The sequence below is a fragment of the Hermetia illucens genome, chromosome 5 (assembly GCF_905115235.1).
Source record: "Hermetia illucens chromosome 5, iHerIll2.2.curated.20191125, whole genome shotgun sequence".
Taxonomy (NCBI): Eukaryota; Metazoa; Arthropoda; class Insecta; order Diptera; family Stratiomyidae; genus Hermetia; species Hermetia illucens.
In genome coordinates, this window is record NC_051853.1 from 109,077,906 (window position 1) to 109,103,677 (window position 25,772).

General features: G+C 42.2%; 1 protein-coding gene across 3 annotated transcripts in view; it reads left to right on the forward strand.

Annotated features, from left to right (window-relative positions):
• The window catches only part of LOC119657659 (Kv channel-interacting protein 4), a 443,826-nt gene that overhangs the window by 301,539 nt on the left and 116,515 nt on the right, over window positions 1–25,772 (forward strand). For 2 of the 3 annotated variants that reach the window (XM_038064683.1, XM_038064684.1), the window contains exon 2: window positions 10,213–11,323. The exons of the other annotated variant lie outside the window; for it this stretch is intronic. In XM_038064683.1, coding sequence (XP_037920611.1) covers window positions 10,897–11,323 — 427 coding nt within the window. In that variant the 5' untranslated portion in view covers window positions 10,213–10,896. The remainder of the gene's footprint in view (window positions 1–10,212; window positions 11,324–25,772) is intronic. 3 annotated transcript variants of the gene reach the window in all.

Consider the following 25,772-nt stretch of genomic DNA (forward strand, 5'->3'; position numbering starts at 1 on the left):
AAATGGGTCAGTTACTTGAAGAGCCCTTTCTTAGAAACTAGAAACCAAATGTCTGAAAAATACAAATATTGTGGTCTATGCACATTCATTCATTATAAGCATACTTTCTAGAAGTTGGAAACCCCCTTATGGTCTGCTGTAAAGAAAGCAATTCTATAGAGCATAGATCTACCAAGTTTGGTGGAAATCGCACACAGTCACAATGGGATAAAGTTGACTTTTTCGAGTGAAATTACTTCAATCTTAGATACAAAATATCAATGATAGTGAGGCAATACTTCTAGCTGTGCGAGTCTCGTAAAGAGCCTTTAATGTCGAGGCTTTCCCAAAATGTCTAGTGACTTTATACTCTTAGCATGCGATCCACTGTATGGCCCAAGGGTTCACATCCTTATGCCCTTGGACGGCCAGAAAAGCTTCCTGGCGATTAGCCAATTCGTTGTACGAATGGCAGGGTGTGCAAGATCGTGCACGGTCTCCGACCCTTTTCAGAGATCTCACAGTAGATGGGGGAATGTGAACCGAACTCCTTGAACTTGTATTTGTGGTCCGATTGGAGTTTTCAAAAACTGCTTCATCCATAGGGATTGCCGAAAATCCGACTGCGGGGCTGGGACGTTGATCTCGGAGATCAAACAACTAAGTTGTCTTTACCGGAAATATGTTGCATATCTGATGTGAACTGGCTGATGTAGGCTAAGAGCCGAAGTTAGTGAGAGGACGCTTTGTCGGGCTTTTGTAGTAAGACGAAAGTCAGAGGCTTGTAGTCCCTTAACAAGGCCTTCGGAAAGTATCAGTATCACATTAAAGTAGCGAGCCGACCTCGTTTGTGAAAGGAACAAAGGCTAAAGAAAAAGAGGAAGAGTATCGCATTGAAGTAAATAGTCGAACCTTCGAGCTATGCAAAAATGAAGCCATTGTTCCGCAAATATTGCTATACAATGAAATTTACAAACACATCAGACGTTGCGTTACCTTTGCGCGAGGAGGGTAGCCGAAAGTGCGGACAAGTGGTAATCGCTCCATTTCTATACCACATAATCGCAAGCATGACATGAGTGCGAATTATATTGAAATGAAATCCATTGTGTGTTCAGACCTAAACTGAGCCGAAGTGATTTTTTAAGGTTTTGTGTGAAACAAAACCGCGTCTTCCATCACTTCTTCTGCTTTCCGCAGTTTTTCCTGGATTGCAGCAATCATGGAATTGATCGCATCCCAGTCTTCCTGACAGGCACTTCACCTAGAGTTTCCTCTAGGTTCCTCCTTTCTTCCATGAACCTAGGACACTGGAAGAAAACGTGACTGGGTCCTCCGGGACCCCGTCGCAGTTTGGACAATTAGGCGAGGTGTCCAATTTAAACCTGTACAGGTATTGACGGTATCCTCCATGGCCGGTGAGAAACTGGGTGAGGTTATAATTGATCTCCCCATGCTTTCTTTCCAGCCACTCCCTGATGGAAGGGATCAATCTGTAAGTCCAACGACCCTTTTCTGACTGGTCCCATCGCTGTTGCCATCTGCTTATGGATCTTTCCCTTTCGGCTTTTTTCACCTGAGATAAGGGATAGATGGATCTGATGTTATAAATGTTCATCATTTCGGTTGCCAGGATGTCAATCGGCATCATTCCCGAGATGGCAAACGCTGCATCGTCTGAGACGGTACTGAAGGCAGAACACACCCTTAGGGATGTTCTTCTGTAAACCGTACTTAGTTTGTGTGTATTGCCTAAAACCTGCCGTGCTTTTCTCCAAACTGGTGCTGCATACAGCATGATAGAGCTCACCACCCTGGCTATGAGCAGCATGCAAGTATGCCGCGGGCCTCCTCTCCGTCTGTCTGTCACAGACGATTTATTCGGAAACGGCTGGACCGATTGTCACGAAAATTGGTAAGAGTATGTGATCTACTGCTCCCTTTACATGCAGCAAGTCGTGCCATTTTGTGTTAAGTTTTAAGGCGGGCTTCCTATACATGTGAATGAAAGGTGCAACATTTTTTTTCATAAAATGTGGCCATGTAGGGTATTAAATTAAAGGATTCAATTAGTACTTTTCGAAACTGGTTCCATATTTGATATTGAGTGAAACATAGGGGAGTGAGGGCTCAAAATATAACCCACAAAAAGTGTAACAGGTCTCGTTCTCACAACCTACCCAACTGAAAATCTGAAAAAATCACAGTAGTGCATCTCTACTAAATCTAGACCTCAAAATATATCCTGTTCCGATATCTGCACAAGTAAAGTTAATAATAGTATATTTCCACATTTTAGGAATTTACCCGGCAACCGCCCTTATGTTCATCCCAGAAGTATAAAATATGGCATGGGTATAACGAAGAACGTAATGCACAAGTGGTGAACCATTATTAACTAAGTTATAGGGGGTGAAACTTTGCCATTTTTTTGTGAATTTCTTGCATTCTACAACCTGTATGACGTCATCATCACATGTCACTTCGCTGAATTGGGGCACAAAGAATTATTTTGTTTTAGTTTTTTAGTCATTTGTATATGAACATCAATTACTCCAAACAGACATGTGTGTATGTAGGTATATAGTAGATGCGTGCTAATGAAGTTTGGAAAAATAAAGTTTCTTACATAAGGTGAACACAAAACCTTTATACCCGAAGCGCAATCTTCCGGTATTCCGACTTGTTTTTGTTTGAGGATTGTGGGAGTCGTAAGTCAACATCCACTCGATGACTGGCCGGACTACCTGGTAAGCAACTTACTTCCTCACTTGTGATCCACAGACCAATATGGTGCATACTAAATTTTCTAACAAAACCCTACGGCTTTGCAGGGGATATTAGACAGCTTTAAATGAGATTCATGTGCCTTATTCAAATGTGGTACGAAAGGAATTGATTTAAAAGAGAAACAGACAATTTCAGAAATAACATACATATTCAGTAGTAAAGCCCAACTGTTCAGTTCATCATCACGATAAGGATATCAGAAAAAAATAGTTAGCTACCGAATTCTACTTGCCACCGTATAGTTTGAAACAGAGTCAACACTTCTGGAGAAGTTCTGTTGGTAGGATACATAGCCAACACCGCTAAATCCTTCGAATACTCTCGTGAGTTAATGTTCATAAGTTCTTTCCACGAACACTGGTCAAGAAAGTGAAACCACTCTCATTTCAATAAAACTGAATATAATAATAATAATAATAATCGTTGGCGCAACAATCCATGTTGGATCAGGGCCTTGAAGTGTGTTAGAGCACTTCATTCAAGACCGTAACGGTGCACTAGGAGGCAATGTGGTCAGCATTGCGCTCGCCCGAGATTATTACCCTGATTTGACTCAGGTACTCATTCACAGCTGAGTCGACTGGTATCCGACGTCAAATCACGATGCAAATTCCACTGCCACCAGTGAGATTTGAACCGCGACCTTCCGTACGACAGCCTTGTGCTCTAACCACTCAGCTATCCGGACAAAAACTGAATATATCATTGAAAATTGGCATAGAAGAACTTAGGAGCTCGTTTTCATTATAATCCCGAGAGGTTTGTACTTTACTAAAAGATAAGAGCAGGAGCCAAATTCAAGTAAGTCCGACTGGTAAAGTTAAACAAATGGGACAGTTCAAGGAACCCTTAGTTGCATTCGACATCATCCCCAATTTTGCTAATGAGACTCGTCTTCAAATTCTTAAATAAATAGTCATCTCATTCTTGAGCATAAATTGAAATTTCGCAGAACAAATTAGTTTGAAGACTTATAAAAGTTACGTGCGCAAGATAACTTCTGAACTTTTGATTAGTGTCACCAAATATAAACCACATTAGTATTTGGAATAATTTCTTAAGTTGAATTTAATTTCCAACAAAGTTGCTGAGCAAACACCCACACAGGAATTGCAAGCTCCTTTCGACTTTGACGTTCAGGATGGAAACATTTCCAAGTTTCCCGTCGCATGGGAGTTCCTGTGGTCGCAAAGAATTTGTGAGAAGAGATGTTTGTAAATTTAAATGAGGATAAGTGAGTAAACAATTATTTCAGATGAGAAGAAAATATGACATACAGCGTCTGCTTGAAATGAAACAAAACAAACATTACTGATGGTGGGGGTAATGAAACTGACGACAATGAAATTGGAAAACACCCAAAAGGCATGTCCCAACAGCATGAGCGAAAGTGGTTCGTTTCAATTCCGATTTCGTGAAGTGTAGCGAAACGTGCGTCATAACAAAAATAAATTTGCTACAGCATATGCCAGAAAAGAGAAGTTGCACCCATATGTAATAATGTAGCATGCACCCCATCACGAAATAACTCCAGGGCACTGAGGTTAGACTCGTTATCCTTCAAAATATCATAGCTCTTCTGGGTCGTAGAGGTACGCGTACCTTAAGCGATCATGTGACCTTATGTTAAAAACTAGAGGTGTGCAAAACATTACCTTAGTAGGCAGAGGTGGTCAAAATCATAATCATGATTACGTGATTATGACTACATTATAATCATTACATATACATTGTAATCACATAACCATGTAATCATAGTCTTGGAATCATAATCCATAATATGTTCATTTTCAAGGTTTTATGTCAAACAAAGCCTTATTATAATCGGTTCAATCTATTTGTCTGTCTATCTGTCTGTCACACCTGATTTACTCGGAAACGGCTGAACCGATTGTTACGAAATTTGGTGAGAACATGTTGTCTGTCCCTCTTCATGTAGAAATTGATGCCATTTTGTGTTGAGTTTGGAGGTGGGCGAAAGGGGATGTAAAGTTTTTTTCACCGAATATGGTGATTGGGATATCAAATGAAAGGGATTGAATAGTACGAAACTGTTCTTATTTCCAATATTCGGTAAAACATACAGTCATGTGGGGTATCAAATGAAAGGGCTCAATTAGTACTTAGCGAATGTGTGCCCAAAGAGTGAAAGAGGTCTCATTCTTAGAACCTACCCAACTAAAAAATCTTCAAAAATATCACAGCGATGCAACTATATTAAATGTAGGCCTCAAAATACATCCGATTCCGATATCTACCTAATAATAATAACCATGTTTTAGAAATTTACCGGAAAGCCCCCGTTAAGTTCATTCCAGAAGTAAGAAATTTGATGTCAGCATAGGCGATAAAATAGGATACAATTCTGAAAAGTTTGAAAGCAATGCGACTATTACTAACAAAGTTATAGAAGGTAAAATTTTCGCATTTCAGGTTAATTTATGGCGTGTGTGACGTCAAAATCATATAAAATGCACTTATATGAACAGCGGGTCCATGGGGACGTTTTAGTTTCCCTTTTTTGGCTTTTTTAGTTATTATTTTAGTAGTCTAATGTGTTATTATATTTAGTAGTCTAATGTGTGTACCTGATTACCAGCGGTTTTTCTTACGTACATAACATATGTATGTGTGGTTTTGTGCATGGAGTAAAGTACGGATTAGGTGACCGGCCCACCTCGACCTATTGAGCCGGATCACGTCCACAACTAGACGGTCGTAGTATCGTTGTGGGGGCTGCAGAATTGCCCATCCTCATGTAAGCGTCCAAAAATTCTTCCGTGGATTCTTCTCCTCAACGCGGCCAAGAGTTCGCAATTTTTCTTGCTAATAACCAAGGTCTCCAAGCAATAAGGACTGCCAAGATCATTGTCTTGTCCAGTATGAGCTTTGACCCTATGGTGAAACGTTACGATCGAAATAGTTTTTGTAAGATGAAACTAGTTCTGTTGGTTGCTAACAACCGAAGGCCAATTTCATCATCATAGTTGTTATAGGTTGTGATTCTCGACCCAAGACAGGAGAAATTTTTAACGGTCTCAAAGTTGTAGTCCCCTATCTTTATTGTTCCCGTTTAACCAGTGGGGTTCGATGTTGGTTTGTTGCCGATATTGCCACCATATACTTCGTCTTGCCTTTATTAATGAGCAGCTCAAGATCTTGCGCCGCATGTTCGATGAAAGTAGACGGGGGTTGTTCTTGTCATAATATCAATATCGTTAACGTAGATCAGTAATTGGGTGGACTTGAAAAGGATGATGCCTTTTTCATTAACATCTACATCGTGGATCACTTTTTCCTGGGCCAGGTTAAATAGGATGCATGATAGGGCATTCTCTTACCTTAAACCGATGTTGATGTTGAATGGTCTCGAGAGTGGTACTGCTGCTTTTATCTTCTCTCGTAAATTGGTCAGGGTCAACCTAATCAGTTTTATGAATTTCGTTCATTGTCTTTAGTTGGCGGGACCCTCAGGGTAGGTAGGTATCAGTGGCCGCTCCGAGGAGCCCAATTAGCGCTTTGGTGCGCCGTTTTGATGCCACAGACTCCTAAGACCGTGACTGTTATCATAGGAACAGGGAAGCGGAGTCCAGCTGGCTCGGATCTTCAAAGCCAGCCCGTAGCATTCACGAAGGAAAGCAGCTCTCCGACCCTGTAAGTAGAAATCTCACTGAGGTCCCCAAAGAATGGTTTACCCAGTGTCCGCAGCCTAACTCGAGCCAGAGCCGGGCAACCGCAGAGAAAGTGCATGAGGGTTTCCCTTCCTTCTCCGGCGGGACCCTCAACTCACCGATATTCTGGTTGTTGAGCAGTTCATCAAAATACTCAACCCATCGCTCCAATATGTCCATTCTGTTCCAAGTTATATTTCCCTCTTTTTCTCGGCAGGATGAGTATCGAAGTGTATAAGGGCTTCATCCTGTTCACTTGTTGCTAAAACTTCTCCGCTTGGTGCGGTTGTTCCGTGAGCTTCTTGAGTTTACAAACCTGTTGGTTCCCCCAGGCTTCTTTTTTCAGTTTGTGAAGTCATTTCTCCACTCGATGAAGTTCGTAATAGACCTCTACTCGAGCCCACGTTCTTTGAGAATGCGGCATTACCCGGTATACAGAACTCTTCCGTTCCTTTTCTAGCCTACATCAATCGTCGGACCAGCCGTTCCGACTTTTTTTGCGGCTGGGGTCAAGTATATATTTGTGACCGTATGAATGATAATGAATGATTGTTAGGAAAATCATTTATTGATGCTTCGTCTTCAGGACATTTGTTAGCCACGGTTATTGCGGCAACCATTTCCTCCTTATAGATACTACGGATGGATGTGTTGTGGATGGCTTCAGTATTCACTCTCACCTGATTGTCAAAGAGGATTGTAGGCACTGCTGTATTTCAAGCACGGTACACTATACTAACGAGATAGTGATGCGAGTCTATATTGGCTCCTCTATATGTTCTAACATTCATCATGGCTGAGAGGTAGCGGCGGTCAATGAATACGTGGTCAATTTGGTTAAAAGTGGTCATCTGGACCCGCGTTTGTTTGTGGACAGGGAGCGCATATTCCATGAGAAAATGTGCAAATCGTCATTGCATTTTCATTGTCGGTTTCTTCCCACACAAAATTCATCCTCTCCGGATCGTGGTAGGGCAATAGAACATAGCGCACGAGTTCTTCTGGCACTAAGTGTTTTTGTAGAGCATACCGCATGCGGTACATGGCCAAACTAGATCCAGAAATGCAATGCACAGATGACGATGCTTCTCACGGTGTTTTTCCATGAGTAATCGCGCAACCTGTACTGCGTCAGTAGTTCAGCAGTTCTTGACAAATCCAACTTGCTTCGTAACATCGGTTTTCCATGGAGGGTTATCAGCCCTACTCAACCCCTTGGAGGATGTTGGTGTCCCGTTTTTAGACGCGGGAGACTCACTTTTATCCTATTCAATCTGCAGTTTTTCATTAGGAAAGGACTCCCTGCGATCACCCCGTGGAGGTGGAGATAGGGTTGGTAGTACAGCTTTTGACGTTGGTCCAGCAGGCGTTTCCTCGGTTTTATGCCTCATCTTGGGTACCAATCCACGTTTCTCCCTAGGACTTATACTACCCTTTGATCGCCGGTCCGTAGCCATTGTCTTTCATATATTGCTGTGTCGGTGTGTGCCATGGACCTAATGCGCGGATTTTTTTTTTTTATTTTTCCCACCATACAATTTTGAACAATGCGCCGTCTTTAGTCCTCTCGAATTCTTCATACAATATTTTAACATACAAAGAACTGGGAATCATGATCTTTGGGAACGAGCATTATTTCACTTTATGTATTTTTGCTAGACAGCCCACATTCATTTCCAAGCCATAACATACAAATCAATTGCTTCAAGTTAAGAATCTGCAACCCCATATTCACATGCACGCGAAATAAGCCTAAAACTAGCCCGAAGTCAGCCAAAAGAACATGCAATCACAACAACAATAGATTCGCTAGTGATACTCGTCGTCGTCACCGGCTCGACATTATACAACTGCTACCGCCACTTGTACTACGAAGAGAGATAATGTTAGGTGATGTTTTTAAATGTGATGTCACATTACAAAACATTATCTATCATAGAAATAATATTGCCATCCTTTTTGTAAGACGTTAATTTTAGATTGGGTATTGGGTATTGTTGTAATGTTTGGTAATGTTTAGATCTTTCTAGGTGTTCGTAAAGTGATATTTTACTTTAAGGTGATATTCCGTTTGTGATGCTACATATATCACCTACTCATTTATATTGCCAGTATTATAAAATATTGCTTACGGCAAGGGTAACATTTGGCATATATTTATTAGATTCATAGCGTAAAATATACCGGACCGTCAAGAAGATATGAATAAGGAAAACTTCAGTGAAAGGGAAGAAAATAATTCAAAGGTCTATATACTGTAGAAAGTATTTCATCTAAAAAGAACTGGGAATCATATAGGTTTTTCAAAGAAGAGTTCCTTGGTTTTTTATAGTTTATTGATTTAAACACTTAAAAATAGATTCCAATTATTCTGTAGACTTTTTTTTATTATTTATTTGTATGAAGAATATACATGTTCTGTCAGAAACACAAAGAAATTATTAATAATAAAAGAATCCACAGTGTAATTGCAATCTATTTTAAATGATTTTAAAGAGATATTAATTCTTGCGAGCGATCATTACTTCACGCGCGTATAAACTGAAATGTTGTACTTTTTCAAAGGCAAATCTAATAATTTGGTCACCCTTTGTATATCCATTTCCTAATGCTTTGCTCAACATTGTAAAGAATCCCTGTAGTTGAAAGTTATCATACACAAACTCGACATCACCTTTCTACGCCAAAACCAGCCAAAAGTATAGGGAATAATAACAATAGCAGATTCCCAAACGATACTCGGCAGACGACAGTCGTCACCGTTCCATGTGCTAGAAAGAATATTGACATTTGATAATGTTTTGTGGTATTTTGAATTGTGATACTACATCGGCAGAGGCATTATAAAACATTGCTCATTGTAAGAGTAGAAGGACTTCTTCATTGGGTGCCGATTCGGTGATGTCATTATATTAGGTGATGTTGCTATGTTAAGTGATGCGGTGATGTTAAGTGATGTTCCAGTCCCGCTCGGTGTTGGTCACGTGATATTAGATTTTAAGCTGATATACCAATATTGTAACATTACGTACGTCACAAAGCATCAAAGGTTTTCTGAATTTTGCGTGTAAGTTCATAACGTATATGCTGGTATTCAATGTTTTGGGACACAGTAAATTCACAATAAAAAGACAATTTAAACTAATGTAACATTACCAGTTACAGTTTAGTACTCGTTACGCTTACGCTTACGCCCAATTTCCTAGGGACATAGTGATATACCATTGTTAACTCTATTTGAACAGATATAAGTACAGAAGATATTTTCGACCTTGGTCTTTAAAAATATGTAGTACAAAACACGTACAATTCCATTTTCGCGTTCACTTACTGATATTATGCCAAAAAAGCAAATCCTATTATAGAAATTCAGGCTTTGACTAAAAAAATTGTTAAACATACACGCCTAACAAGCAAACAAAATCGAGACAAACAATGCGATCAAAATCAAACCGAAAAATATCCCCCGGGAAGGTTTCTGGCTTTGTCTATTCTAATAGGCTTGCCTGGGACCACGCTTCACATGCCCAGAAACTGTATATAACCTAGACATCTTTTAAGTTTGGATTCGTCTATTATTAGCTCGAAGAAATTTCACAATTAACCGAAACTATTTGAGTGTATCTAGAGCCAATGCGATTGAAATATGTTTGTGTCGGAATGCTACTAAAAATAATTGTTTGCTTAAATTAATTGAATTAACGTATTAGCCGTCATGCTCTGTATTTGTAGCGTACTAACAAGTGTTTGTTGTCTTTTATTTACTTTACAGATGTGCAAAAGCTGCACGGGACACGAGGCTAACAACTTTATCACAACTATTAAACAAACTACTCACGCTACTAATAGATACTCTTTAGACTTAGAAGTGCTACTTTTACCACATCAGCATTTTATCAGAGCCAAGGAAACCGCCATAGAATTCCACCAGAAACAAAAATAAAGCCCCAGCATCCGAAATCAAGTTTGGTAAGGTGGCTCGCGTTAGGCCATCCAGAGCAGCTTGAAAAAAGTACATTCATCATTCGGTTGTTACGAGAGTCCTGAAATCTCCCGGAAAAATTTCAAGAAGTTCGCTCCGCTTCCTTGCTTTCATTTCGTTATAAATCAATCCTGGCCGCCTCTTTCATTACCTCAGTTCTCTTGCCGAATTTCCGAATAAGTGCCAAGTCGTGATTAGTGCGGGAAAATTGATAACAGCCGGTCATCGAGCTTTAGTATATCTAGTTTTTCTAACTGAGTGTGAAAGTAGCTTGGAAACTGGTTATTTCGCGAGTGAAAATGTGCGTCGCGACACGGCCGATAAATTCTGGGAAAGAAATTTCGCAAGGATGGCGCCCGGTACAGAAATGGAGGCTGCAGGCCGTGGTGCAGTAAATGGTCAAGATCGGCTCATCGCGAGGCCGGCTGGCAACTTGGATTCAGTGAATCGATTTCAGGAGGCGATGATTTTAAAATGGCCGGGCCCCAGATTCAACGACCAGTTGCAACTGGATATAGTGAAATCGGTGCCCGGACAACGGCGGGAACTCTCCAGTCCGCGTCGTCTAACCCTTACGAGTGCGGTATCGGCGGAGGTGTCCTGTATCGCGGCGGGGGTGGAGGCGGCGCTGTTAGCAGCGTTGCCGTGGTGGGGGGCAATAACGACCGCGGCAATGGTCAGCAACAGGAGAGTCGATCAGGCGTTAGTAGCAATGATGCACTTATTGTTTCCGGATCACAAGTGGAGATACTCGTCGATACTGCCTCGAAAAAATGCAACAAAACGAAAGACGTCGAGCAGGGAAGCAAAAGAGTGCGACATAAAAATCGCCCGCTATTTCGTCGGTTCTTCACTTATGTAAGGAACGCCTTCTCCGGGGTGAACTTTTCATCGTCACATGGTAACTATTTTGTTGTTGTTTTCACAATATAAGGATTGTATTGATTGGTCTTGTTTCTGCTTTACCTTATATATGCTACCTATTGAAGTTATAAGAAGTCAATAATTCTGTAAAATAATGAATACTTTGCTCTCCTAATTTTTTTCATTAATTTATGTGCATCCTGCCTTTTTCAGTATTTCATGTTGGCCGTTTTTGGTGTTGAAATTTGATTGCTAAAAGGGTTTTGAAAGTCATTGGTGTATTTATGTCTTATTTTCGCGGTGCCACTTTTAACCATATACCTCAAGAAAGTTAAATAGCCATGGCGCATAACAGTTGACGACGTGGTGAAGCTTTGAAGGGAGTCGTGAGAAGAGTTGGCAATAATACAATGTACAACAATAGAGATATTTACCAGTTACCTGTTTCTGTCAGCGAATTGGACAAGCAAGTGTTATAATATTCGGCGAAATATTTTCCAAATATTGCTGGGATAACAATGGATTGAGTGATTGAAAACCATGGCAAACTTAAAACGACCTTTATCCATAAATGTTATATCTACATCCGGTAAGCAACTAATCACTAGCAATGAAATGACTAGACAATTTGAAAGAAACTAAAGTGAGCTTGAACTGTTCGATGAGCTCATGATACTCCCTTCTTTTTCTTTAACCTTTGTCCTGTTTTCAAATTTGTTCGGCTCCTCTTGATCGGTTGCAGCACTTTGTGCTATCAAAAGTCCGGATCTAGCGGTCAGGCTTTCAAATCCCCATCCGGCGTATCAAGCCACCGTTGTATCGGCCGGCATTTTAGCGGCTTAGCTTCGACTTCAATGTTCAGACAAGTGAATCTTCGTTAGCTCGAATTAGGTGACCATACCATCGAAGACGCCTTTCTCACAATTTTTCCACGATCGATGCAACCCCATATCGATCGCGGATATCCCCATACCGGCTGTGAACAAGGCGTGTTACTTTCCTAAGGAGGAATGGTGAGACGGCGCTTCCTTGATGAACACCGACAGAGATACGTAGTTGTTGCCGTAGAAAATGCCAGATGTGTTCGTGTGGAACCCGGTCAAAGGCTTTCTCTAGATCTAGAAATGCAATGTAAAGAGAGCGATATTTCCCCCGGTATTTCTCCATGAATAACCGCACAGCGTGTATAGTGTCAGTAGTTGCTTAGCCCTCTTTGTTTTGTGAATAGGGTTATCAGGAATGCATTCAAAAATCTTCACGGTATGGGGCAGCAACCGGATCGGAAGGAAACTGACCCTGAATGCTATTAAACGTGTATAAGAGAATAAATAAATAAACATTACTACAATATATATTATTGAACAAGAAATATCAGATGTTGAATAACTTTGGTACGCAATCACATAATCTACTACATTTGATATTCACAGATTATGCTGAAATTTGAACAAATATCCGAAGTTTCAAATTAATTGCGCTGAAGAATCATAGCGATCACGATTATTTATTTCAATAATGCACATCTTGATCCCAATGGAGTTGAAACTCGTAGAAACATTTGTTTTTGATTGTGGGTTCTATAACAATAATAAACTTTGGCGCGAAAATCTGAATGGGTATGGGCGTTGATCCATGTTAAAGCATTTCATTCCAGCCCGCACATGGACTCAATGTTGGTAGCTTTGTTCTTGCCGGTAATTATTACTCTGATTTAACTCGAGTACTCACTCGAGTCGACTGGTAACACTCTGTCACCAGTGGAATTTGGTCGACAACTTTCCGCTCTGATGGCTTAGCGCCATCTAGTTCAGCATCTTCGAGGTGCTTTGCCACCACAATGTACCAACTAAACACCGCCCCATCGTCAGAAAGCTAACCTGAAACCGTTTGTCACATTACTTCGGGCTAGTCCCCGAACTCTCCCGCCTTGCGGAGCCATCAAATCAGGGAATTCCTTTCATCAACGGAAGGGGAGAAGAGGAAGGGAACTGTCAGTTTAAAGAACCCCCTGCCATTTGGCTCCTTCACCAGTCGAGCTCTATCTTCTTAGCAACGAGAAGGGCCCCAACGTAATGGGCAACACGGTTCCACCTGCCAGCACTCCTCAGCATCTCTTCGACAATGTTGACTGCAGAGAGATCCCCTGTGTTTAAATAGAGCTGCTGACGAACACCACCACCTTCCACAAGAAAGAAAAGTGTGGTGGACGTCGTCACAGCTCCATTGCAAAACACACAATCCGGAGAACGCGCCTTTTCAATTCTTGTGCAGGTAAGAGTGCATCTGTCTCTAGTTTCATTTTGCCACGAGAGCTGCCACTCGTCTAGAGTGTGTTGCCGTTCTTCGCAAGCGACCACCTCCCTTGGCTCATCTCCCTTGCGCTTGTATATGGCCTGACGCTCCTTAGCAAGAAGGGCAACGGGGATCACTCCCGCGATCACCATCACGGCCGGTTCAGAGACAGTGCAGTACGCAGACTCCACCCGCGAAGCTCCCCGTCTCTGTACTTGCGGGAGGCGTTTAGGATATACTTCCTCGTTAAGAGCGCCAGCCCATACCTCTGCGCCGTAGAGCAGGACAGACTGCGTTGAACTCATCGAGAGATGTCGCCTGTTAGACGTAGGGCCCCCAATGTTTGCCATTAGTCTACTTAACGCCGAAACTCCAACTGCAGCCTTGTTCGCTGCTTGGTTTTCTCAGAAAAGCTCATCTTTGAGTCAAGAGTCAACCCGAGGTACTTGACCGCTGATTTTGACTCGATTATCGACTCGCCGAACGATATGGGATGCAGGTTCGGAATTCTTTTTCTAGTCAGGGTGGCTACTTCGATTTTTTCCATTGCAAGATTGAAACCATGAGTAGTCGCTTACCCGTCGCATCAATATGCCGAGTCTGCTTCGCGCCTGTCCGACAGTGCGTCCAGCAACAAGCGCTGCGACATTATCTGCATAGCCGACCAGGCGCGACTCTTCTGGCATGTCGAGTTTGAGTAGACCGTCATAGGTAGCGTTCCAGAGGTCCGGCCCTAGGATGGATCCCTGTGCTACCCCCGACGTGACCTCCATCCACCTTTGACCCTCTAGTGTTTCATAGAGCAGGGAGCGGCCCCTCAGATAGTCCCTCAAAATCGGTAAGAGATAGTTCGGCACGTTGAAAGTATTGTCTAGTGTGCCTAGAATGTCTTTCCATCTTACGGAATTAAAGGCGTTTCTGACGTCAGGTATTACGAGGAGCACTACCCGTCGAGTTCGGCCGCTATGTGCCTCTGCTCGTCGAATGGCGTCCACGACAGCATCAATTGTCGATCTCCCTGCTCTAAAACCAAACTGCCAGGGAGATACGCGCTGCCGACGTATCGCTTCAGCGAGTCTACTTCTGATGAGCTTTTCGACCACTTTCCCAGCAGTGTCAAGTAAACATAGTGGGCGCCTTTCCCTTTATGGATTAGCGCAAGTCTCGCCACTTTCCAACGAGCAGGGAAAATGCCCTTTTTCAGGCAAGGGTTGAATGTGCCGAGCAGCAGGTTTGCCCGGTGTTGGAATACCAGTTTGTATACCTCTGCTGGAATACCATTAGGTCCTGGCACCTTGTTGCTTCTTATAGAGAGGACTGCCTGTTCCAACTCCTTTATAGAGAAAAGTGGACAGTCCTCTGCGTTCTCCGCGCCGGCTTCATCATCCCATGCGGGGTGCGTAGAAAGGAAGTATCCAGAAGCTTAAGAACATTGTTGTTGTACATGATGGTTCATAGCAGTGAGGCCAGTATGAAGCCCTTCGGGACAGCCGTCGAAACAATGTACTCCCGAGGCACATCATCGGTGTTATATCATTGCCTCCGTTCTCGCAAGTACACCTATCGCCGGCAGGGATTTCTCTACATAGCTCCAATTGACCGAATTTAATCCATTTTTTACGCGTATGATTACTACCTCGTAGTATTTACTGATACTACCCTTTACGTGAAGAGCATTTTTGGCCCAGTCAGTAACCAGTTTGATGGCTTCTGTGGTTGATTTAGCTTTACGGAACCCATACTGGCGATCTGGGAGGCCTGCTTGGCTCTCAATGGCTGGAAGTAATCTATTATATATTATTCACACCAGCACTGTCCCCATAGTATCTAAAAGATGTATGGGTCTATAAAAGGATGACCAATCTGGAGGTTTGCCAGTCTTAGCCAACAGCAGCAACTTCTGCCGTTTCGTGCTGTAGGGAATATTCCCTGGGGCATGCATGCTTTAACAACTGCGCGAATATATTTCGCGTAGATTTCACGCTTCAGGGCCCTAATCAGCTAATTTGCTGCAGATATTCAACAGTCATTGAATACTCTGACTTAGTGGATTCCAAAGCATAGCATAACCCGCAAGGGAACTATCGTCCTTTTACATCGACAAAATTCTTTATTTGGTATTGTTTCAGGGCAGAGTAGCCCGACCATATACCAATACGTGGAACTTTCGTGTAATAATGGCGATCACTGTCCATGCGTTGCCCCTCAGTGTAGCAGTAAAGAAAAAACATTACGATGGGACAACCCGTAATTAAAATTGGCCGGAATTACCGGTAGTTAAAATTAGATTTGAGATAGCATTTCCAAATTTTGGACAAAATAGCCAAGGCAAACTCAGTGCTTTTAATGTATCTAGCGCTGGCGACTTTGATGTCTTCGCCAGCGAAAACGATCCCTAGATATGGAAAGTGTTCAATGCTCTCGATTTACTGACCAACACAGTAGATAGAAAGAGTCCAGATACTTATTAGTTTGAGAAATTTGACCAAAATATTGACGAAGACCTTCTCAGAATCCATCGGTTCTAAAACGAGGTACAAGGTACAAGGAAAGCCTGGATTTAAACTCCCCACACTGCTCCACAATGATTCGGATATGGTCGATGTAAAAAAAATTACAGTGTAACCCAGCCCGCTCCCTGTCGACCAAGTTTTTGAGGTGTCCTTTAATATGAACCTGAGTGATTTTAGCTAGCTAACTTTGCTTCTATCCCTCTAAACGTCCAAACCAAGACCAGTGCTTTTCTTGAGAACCTCAACGATGATTCGCTTCTCGCGGTTATTCAAGTAGAAACACCAGCAGCATCGTCCCCTTTACATTGCGTTTCTGGACCTTGAGAAAGTGTAATGGCATGCTCTACGACAACACTTAGTGCGCTGGGTTCAATTCCTCTACCACGATCCGAAAAGAATAGTTCGAATTGTGGCGGGTGTATCAAAACCGATTCATGTCTCTTTTGCTGTTCATCAAAGAAGCACCAGTCCTCTTTGTTCTTGTTATAGACACCGTCACACGGGACATCCAACGTCCAGCGCGCTGTACACTACTTTATGCATGATATCCTTTCCTAGCGTCTCATAATAAAAATAAGCTCGAGCAAATTGCCCGAAAATGGAATGATCGCCTCATGCAGTGACCTGTCCAGAACTGAGCGATTTAAATACCTCGGGTTAATGCTATCAGCCAATGGAGAACTGCGTTATAAAATTGCTTCAAGCATTAACGCAAACCTGAATGACGTGACGTTCCGCAACTGGTGTTCTATGTAATCGACGTATCAACAAACGTCTCAAATCTAAAATCTACCGCGATCTCGTCCGTCCCGTCACCCTTTATCGTTTTGAGTATTGGCCGACTATGAAAGACAATGAACGGTGTCTTGCGATAATGGAGACGAAGATGTTGCGTTAGACTCGTGGCGTGACACGTTTTGATCTCATCCGAAGTAAGGATATCCGCAATCAATATGTAGTCGCACTGATCGTGGAAAACTGCGAGAGAGGCTTCTTCGATGGTATGGTCACGTAATTTGCACTAACGAGAATTAACTTGCCAAGATTAGTCTGCACATGGAAATCGATGGCAAGCGACCAAAAGGCGGCCGATACAACTGTGGCCTAATACCCTGGATGGGGATTTAAAAGCTTCGCGACTATCTAGATCAGGCATTTGATAGAACCAAATTGTGAAACCGATAACGATGAGCCGACCCTGTTTGTGCACAGGACAAAAACTGGCAGAAATGTATTATTTGAGGAATTGAAATTGATTGGTACCAGTGTCAAGTGAACTGACTTTAAATGGTCAAATTTGTAATGTAAGGAACTACAGAAGTTATCCTAATTGGTTACACAGAATGCCAATAGATAACACAAATTCATATAGAAATGAAATAGTGAATTGATTCGAGGGTAGGTTCTAAACGGTAGAAAAATTATTTTAGCCTCGCAAGTGCATTCATAACAATCTGTCGACAAGAAGGACTGTTTATAAGGGTTTGCTTCCTCAAAGTTCCCAACTACATAACTAACGATGATTGAATATTTAATTTTTAATACTTAATGATGCCAGTGAAGCTTCTACCCTACCCCATGGTAGAATGGTAGAATGTGCAAAAGAAGTATATATACTTGCCGTGGGCCCCTAGGTGTGGTATAGCACGTCAAGCACATCTACGCGCCATCTTTCGCGATTACTTGAAATGCCATTCAGTTCCCCACACGACTTCGCGACACGCTCGCCCTCGTGTCCCCAAGTGCCCTTGGGGCAACCCACTCGTCGGCCATCTTCGGAGAGCATAGCCCGCAATGCAATTGTCGTACCTCCTTAATGTGTGACCTATCCAATGCCACTTCCATCTTCCGGTCACATCGCGTACGATAGTACTCCGAAGATACGACGCAGACAAATATTGACGAAAGCTTGGAGCTTTTGAGTAACAATGGAATTCGCTTTCTATGTGTGGGAGTAACACATAGAAAGTGCAACACAAAATAGTCTCAACTTGATCTTAGTGTTAGGTAACTGAATTTCTAGATTTTAGACAGAGTAGCGAAAGCAGATCTAGCGCTGTGTTAATACGTCGGGCAACATTTAGTTCACAAATTGGTCGGCACTTTTGATGCTGTGCCCATTAATGCAGATAGGGAGAGTGCGATGACCCGTCAGACTGAGAACTTTGGTTTTCTTAGTGCTTATCCTCAGTCCAAATCTTCTTGTCAGTCTTTCCAAATCCAGCGCCATTTGACCAAAGTGCATGACCCTTTGAGAGAGCAAACAGATGTCATCAGCGTAGTCGAGGTGTTTAAGGAAAGATGTCATCTTCCATAGAATTTGTCCACGTCCTCCGGACAAGGCAGCCCGAAGAACCTCACCCAAAATAAAAAGAACTATAAACGGTGACAGGATAGAATGCTGGCATACTCCGCTTTAGACCTCAAAATCGTCTGACATTTTGCTTCGGTGCAGCACGTGACATTTTGCGCCATTATATGTCGCTCTGATAATAGCTACTAGTTTCTCCGAAATGCTCCTCCTGCGTAGAGCACTTCAGATACGCTCCCTGTTCTCGTCGTAGAAAGCTTTCTCGAAATATGATAAAGATCTAAATTCCGCGCATTGCCCCAAAAAGGATCCATAGGGTGTTGATGTGGTCGATGCATCCGGAGTGGAAACCAGACCCTCTTTGTCGATCAAGTTTTCGAGATGTTTTTTGATGCGTTTCTAGATTATTTTAGCTATTATCTTTGCGACAGTAAGGACTACTCATATACACCTCCAAGTGCCACACACAAAACTTGTCCCCTTTTTTGGAATGTTAACGATCATCCCCTTCTTTCAGCCTCTGGGAAAGGTCCCGGATTTCCAAAACTTTCATACTTTCATAAGCAGCAGATCCGCAGTACCTGCTGGTGCAGGAATAAATGACACGGCGGGGTGACCATCAAGTCCAACGGCTTTACTCCGTTTGAGTGAATTGATGGCTGGAGGAACAGTTCTTATCCAAATGTTTCGGTGGCTAGCCATTTCATCCACAAGAGGGGGAATTTCACCAGATATGAATCGGCTTAGAACCGCGGTGAATGGTTCTTTCCATTTCTTCAGTTGTTCATCATCATGGATGAGAAGTCGGCCGTTGGCGTCCGATCAGCGCAATAGTAAATTCTCTGTGGCTACGGCCTACACTACGCTGAGCTTCTCGGGATTTCGCTCGGTATCATAGCTCGAGCGCGCCACTTCCGCCCTTGCTCGCAGTGGTTAGTAAAGCCTTCAAGCCCTTCGGTTCATCGATCAGCTTTGTCTGTCTGAAATCGTCTCCCAGGTCAAGAGAGCCCGCTTTGCGGTAGCCATCAGAAACGCCCCGATACCTCATTCGCCTTTGCTACTACGCGGAGAGTGCAAAGGCGCATTGCCGCAAGAGGGAGAGGAGTACACTCCAAAATCCCACCATCTTACTCCGCTTAGACCTAGAATGTCCAGTTTCTATTGCTGGAATTCCTATTCAAATTGGAGAAAGCGAACATTTTGAGGACCCCTGCTACCACTATTGAGAAGACAAAGGTCGTTGCCGTGAGGTCAGCCGCATGGGGCTCTGTAATCCTTTAGTGCACTGTTACGGTCTTGAATGAAGTACTCTCGCACACTCCAAGGCCCTGATCCAATTGTATTGCTGCGCCAACGATTATTATTATTATTATCCTCCAATTGAATAACCTGACAAGGTAGGAAAAGAACCTACAAGGCCGCTCCTCATAGCGTATCTGAGGCAAGAGAAGCATCGATTGAGAATGCGATCTCTCTTGGATCTTCCCTCCATGCTCCATACGCGGGTCTGAGGCGCAATTTTTTTTATTTTCATTTTCCAGTTTAGTTCGCGTATTGGTCTTTCGGTAGACTCGCGTAAATTGCCAGCTTTGTTTATTTTTCAGCATCCGGTGCGGACCAATGCATTAGTAAGGTCACGTGAATTTTTGTATGATAACACGCGAGGGATCGAAGTGTTCAAAGAACCCCCCCCCCCCCCATATTTCCGCGTCTGCCTATATAAGAGAATACAACCACGTGTCGTTGAAAACTTCGATGGAGCTTCAAGAGTTGCGGGCGGTCAATTTCGCCATCTTTTTAGCTTTTTGGGATAGCTCTCCCCTTTTAGTCATCTCCAGCCACTCACAATGGTCATTTGAGTATCACCAATGCCATTATCACATTGCAGTTTCAATAAGTTTAATTCAATTACTAAAGTTTTCTACCACAAGCCCGGTCAATGTATTAGCAGATGCGTTTTTGACGTTCACATTTTTCTTTCAACTTTATGAAACTTCCCCAGAATGAATTTCTCAAAGAAGTGTTTCTAATTAATTCAAAATCTCCAGTGCACAATATTGGTACCATTTACAGCTTAAACTCGAATTGTTCATTAAGGATCTTTTGCATGACCAGCTTCCAAGAGTAGCTTTGCACGAACTAATGCTTACACCTAAAAGATTCGTACAGGAAAACGATGAATACATCCTGAACCTCCTTAAAATGGAAATCGTAAAATTCCAGACTATTACTTCAGAGAAATGCCGGTGATTGGTTTGCATATTAAGGCCCACCTAAAGTAATGAAACAGATGTATCTGTGAAAGCCCTTTAATATGTTGACAAAGAATTAAAAATTTAAATCCCTCAGCCGTACTTACTTTCATCGCTAATGCTGATAAACTTACAGCTTCATTGGCTTTTCAAAAATTAGTGGCACTTTTTTCTGCTTTGGGTCCCTTTCAGTGGAATGAAATATGCTCTTTTAAATGTCATTGCATACTTGGTACAAGCTTTTGAGGTTTGGGAATTTTTTCGACCCTTATTCTGTCCAGAACTGGATCCTCCCAGAATAAAATGTTGACGAAGGTAGTTAGTGGGCATTTGAGTTCCCTTTCCTCCAATACTTCAATGAATACTTGAACTTTGCACACATGCGAGTGAACTTACACAAAAAGCACCCAACCTATTGATGGGCAAAACAGTATTTCGCCGGTGTTAAAGGTAATAACTGCCCTTCTTCTCGTACCATTCCTTTTAAAAGTAATAACCATTCATTTTAGTCCCCAAGGGATAAATGCTGCAAATGTCAGCTCAAGAGCAAATAGGCCACACTACAATCAACCGCCTCTGAATGCTCCAAATATAAAGGTCAGTGGTTATTTCAAGGTGATCCAAATGACAAAATTAGCGTAAATAACCATCCCTTAATCCAGCAACATACGTGTAAGTGGAGCAGAAACTCGAGTGTAGAAGAACTAGGCGGTAAATATTCCACGCACAAAGAAAAACTTCATTTTGTTTTCTATCGGCGAAAACTTTCATATTGTCGGCGCTCCGTTAGCTCTGGGAAAAATGTTCCTCAGGCAGAAGGACGACAAGGTTCATGAATAAATTATGAGCTGAAGCAATTTCCGTAATAAACTTCCGACATAAATTAACAGCAACTTGTTCTTCTGTGCCGGGGCTTAGCCAAGGAAGTAAGTATAGCAGAGAAAAAGAGTGTGGGTCCTTGTTTGCATCAAGTGCTTCGGTGGTTTTACATATCGTTCGCATCGCAAATGAAGAAAGTTTGCAGGTAACACTTCATAAATCGCGCTTGTTGTGAAGTGAATCAAATAGGAATTCACGGAACGAATGGGTTTCACTTGAGCGGGAATGTAATTTTTCAGAAAGTTTATTTTGTGTGAAAAGGTTTGTCGGCTGAGGACCATGATAGGTTGACGTTGAGCCATTCACATTTCGAAATAACTTCCTTGGTTAAAAATATGATGAGTCGCAGGCTCTTCTAGATTTTCGCTCCTTTCCAGTTTCTAAGTGACATCGGGGTATAACCTGTTCACAGGTAACTCTGTAGTGGGCTTGGTATTTCCCTTGATGTTCCTCCTGAATATTTGGTCATGCTTTAATAGTTGGGGGATAATGCCGGCCCTATCCAAACTTTATTGTTATGAATCTAAACAGCTTCATTATGGCATTGAAATAAAAAAGTTGGTTAGGGCTAAAAACAGTATTCGCTGCTTCGTATGGGTTTAAAATTTATCCCAATGTCGGTATTAAGCAAGGGGTGAAAATAATGCCGGAAATTAGGAATGATAAATTTTTTGAAATTATAAACCCATCTCACATAAAATATTTACTATTATCAAACTCCTTTTAATTAATGATTTGAGAATAAGTTTACCTTGTATTTTTTAAGACATGGCTCTCTGCGAAACGAATTTCGGCATCCAATATTTATTCGTGAAATGAAAATACATTTATGAAACCTTTTGCTCATTGCTTCCTTCCTACGGAAAGGTTAGAAGATACTTTTTCGGTAAATCGATCATTCTCATTCTTTCAAGATACAGACAAACTTTAACGTATTCAAAAAATTCTCTGCTGATGTGATTCTGTTCACTTTGTACTTTACCTGCGTACAACTAACTTTGTGGTAGGCTCTGCGTTCGAACAATCTGCGACTACGAAAGAAAAGACAAGTGGAGTTGCGGGATTTTATAATCTTCTCAATGTTGCCGTTACGATCTCTCCTGGGCTGCATCCAGCTTATTAGAATGAGAATTTCTCTGTTCTAGCTGTATCTAGAGGCATTATTCTTTTAGTAGCCTTTTATCCGAATTGGGGCAATAGAAAGTAGTTCCAGCGAAATCTTAATCTGCAACTGTCAGCTGTCATTGTCTTAATGTAATGTAATCTGTATCAAACGAAACCAGGATTTCATGTTGCCTAATTTTAGCACCCTTCAGTTTCTCGATCACCTGTTGACCAGCTGTTTTTTACGACATGTATGCTACGATAGTCACCGGTAGGGTTGACTTCTTGTACTAACCATTTCACAATAGTGTAGGGGGGAATTAGTGTCCGCCATAATTTCCCGTGTTCCGCTACCATTTTTATGTACCTTGGGATGTATTCTGCACCCAGGCAAAGATGCATTAGGCATGCATTAATATTTTCTCCACTCTAAAAGACTCTGATAGAGGATTTGTTCTTAGCTTGAAGAAATTGCCGTTATTTAATTTTTGGAGTGCTAAGTCTTCGCAGGTCGCTCGGTCTAGTATTACCAGTTTGTTACCTTTATCTGCTTTGAGGTAAAAAACTGGTTTTTGGTTTATTTTTTTTTTTAATGATACGCTCTTCCTTATTGTGCTGTTTAATTATGTCTTCTCTCGATCATCCTTTTCCAGATACACAATAGTATGTGACCGCTTGAATGCAAATCTGCATGAAATCCACAGCTGGTGCCTCCGCAATGGGCTCACCGTGAACGCTAGGAAGACTGGACTAGTTATGTTCACTAGGAATGTCAAGTGGGGCAGCTATACGCTACCCACCTTAGCAGGGGCGGAAATCCAGCTAACACAAACAGTCAAGTATAATACTTAGGAGTACACTTCGACTCCCAGTTAACGTGGAAGCACCATAGCTCTGGTGCTGTAGGGATGCGATAGATAAGAGCTAGGGACTTTCACTTGCCTAACTATTACTGGAGGAATAAGTACTACGCCGACTGCGGCACTTGAAACTATCCTAAATACCCCCCATTCACTTGGAGGTGAAATATAGGCTCGATACCACTGAAGCGTGGAAAGGCGGCCAATTACACGGTCATGCGTTCATCTGGAAATTCCTTGAAAAACATCCGGTAGCCCTGATGCCGACCGATCATATGGTTTCCAGATTTGTATTTGAAAGACATACAGTGTCATAATTACCGGAAGAGAAGAATGGTCCACAAATGACCATGAGTCTTTTCAGATTACAGATTTAATAATCTTCACCGACGGGTCAGCCATCTAGGGTGGATCGGGAGCAGCAACTGCCACGACCCCTCAGAAAAATGGCGACCATATTCCAGGCGGAGATATATGCCATTTCATTGGCAGCAAAAGAATGTCTGCGATAAAAGTGGAGGGGTCGCACAGTTCGAATCTGTTCCTACAGTTGGCCGGCATTATCAGCACTAAATGGTAACGACATACAATATCAAGCCAGTTGGTGTGGAATTGTCATCAGGTGCTGCTGAAACTTGACCGACTGAACGAAACATTCTTGATATGGGTGCCAGGGTAGTCTAACATCGCTGGTAATGGGGAGGCTGACAGATTGGCTCGCCAAGGATCTGGATCCACAATGGTGAGGCCAGAACCAGCTCATGGAATCCGACGAGGATTCACGCTGCCGAGTGGAGAAATTTGGACTCTTGCCGGCAGGCGAAAATTCTTATGAAAGAGCCTAGGGCCACTAGAGCGGCATTTTTCTTGTCCCTGAAAAAGTGGGACATGAAAACCCTAGTAGGGCTTTTATCAGGAGACTGCTCTTTAAACTACCATATGGAAAGGATTGGAGTAGTGGTTTCGGCGATGTGCAGCTAATGTGAGGAGGAGGAGGAGACGGCCCTGCAATTTTTATGCAGCTGCCCGGCATCCTCAGATCTCAGACGAAGACACCTTGGCAAGGTTTTCTTCAATGAAGAATCTGCACACTCTCTGCCTCTGGAGAATGTTCTCAGATTCGCTAAAGCCTGCGAACACTGTAGGCGGGAAGCCATTGAAAGCCAATGGCCTGAGTACTCGGAGCAGCGGCTCCCCCCAGTAAACTAAACTAACTAATAGCTCCCTCGAAGTGTATAATCGTGCCTTTGACGTTCACCTTCAAGTCCGGTGTCGCGAAGTTCAGTCCTTTATTCCAAAAGATCAATTCATCATCTGTAAAACTTCCGATGATTTGCTAACAACAAAGTCTGCTATATTTTCTATTGACTTATTGGCTGTCCTATATGCTCCGGCCCCGTTTCTAAGGGACATTAATTGCTGTGAAAGTATCTTCTTCTTTCGAACCTGCTCGCATTCGTATGCTCGGTTAAGTGTAAAAAGTGTGGTGTGCTGCTGTGGTATGCGCTGACATCGTGACAGGTGCATGAATTTTAAATGGTTATAATATGCCAAGAGAATGATTCTATCCAATATTGAGAACTTTGATTTAATGCTCTCTTTGATGAGGTTTCTTTCGAGTGTTCTAGTATGTTTGCCGGTATTTCGGTTGAGGAGTCCTGTTTTGATGGAAGCTTGGTGTAATTTCGGTACTACCCCATGTTTGAGGCAGATTTGTAGAATTAAAATCTTGGCTCAGGCCAGCCACTTTTTATTTATTCTTAAGCAAGGTGTTGCAAGAGGGACCTGATTTGGATGTCATTTTATAAGTTTTATGAAAGTTATTCCTTTGTTTTCTATAGTTCGTTTTAAGTAAAATTAGGTTTCCAGTTTAACTATAGATTTATTGGATTTTTTGAAGAATTGTAGACACGTGTTTCGAACACAGCCTGTGTCCTTCTTCAGTGCTGGTTTGTGTAAATCAAGAGGCTGCTACCTACGCTGCCTAGGCTCCCAATTACCCCTACCATTGTGAAATACGCACTATTACTAACAAAGTTATAATAGGTCAAATTTGTCGCTTCTTTGCAAATTGGAGACTTTGAATGCCAATATCACGTGAAAGTGGATGTGCTCACATAATATATGCATATGTTACGTGTTGCGTACTAATGGGACCCGAATTGTTTTTAACTCAATCTAATGCTTGTCCAAATTAGATGAATGCTTTTCACCAGGATCATTGTGAAAGATCTAATTTTTAGTTAATTTTCGTGAACATACGGTACGCTGGACT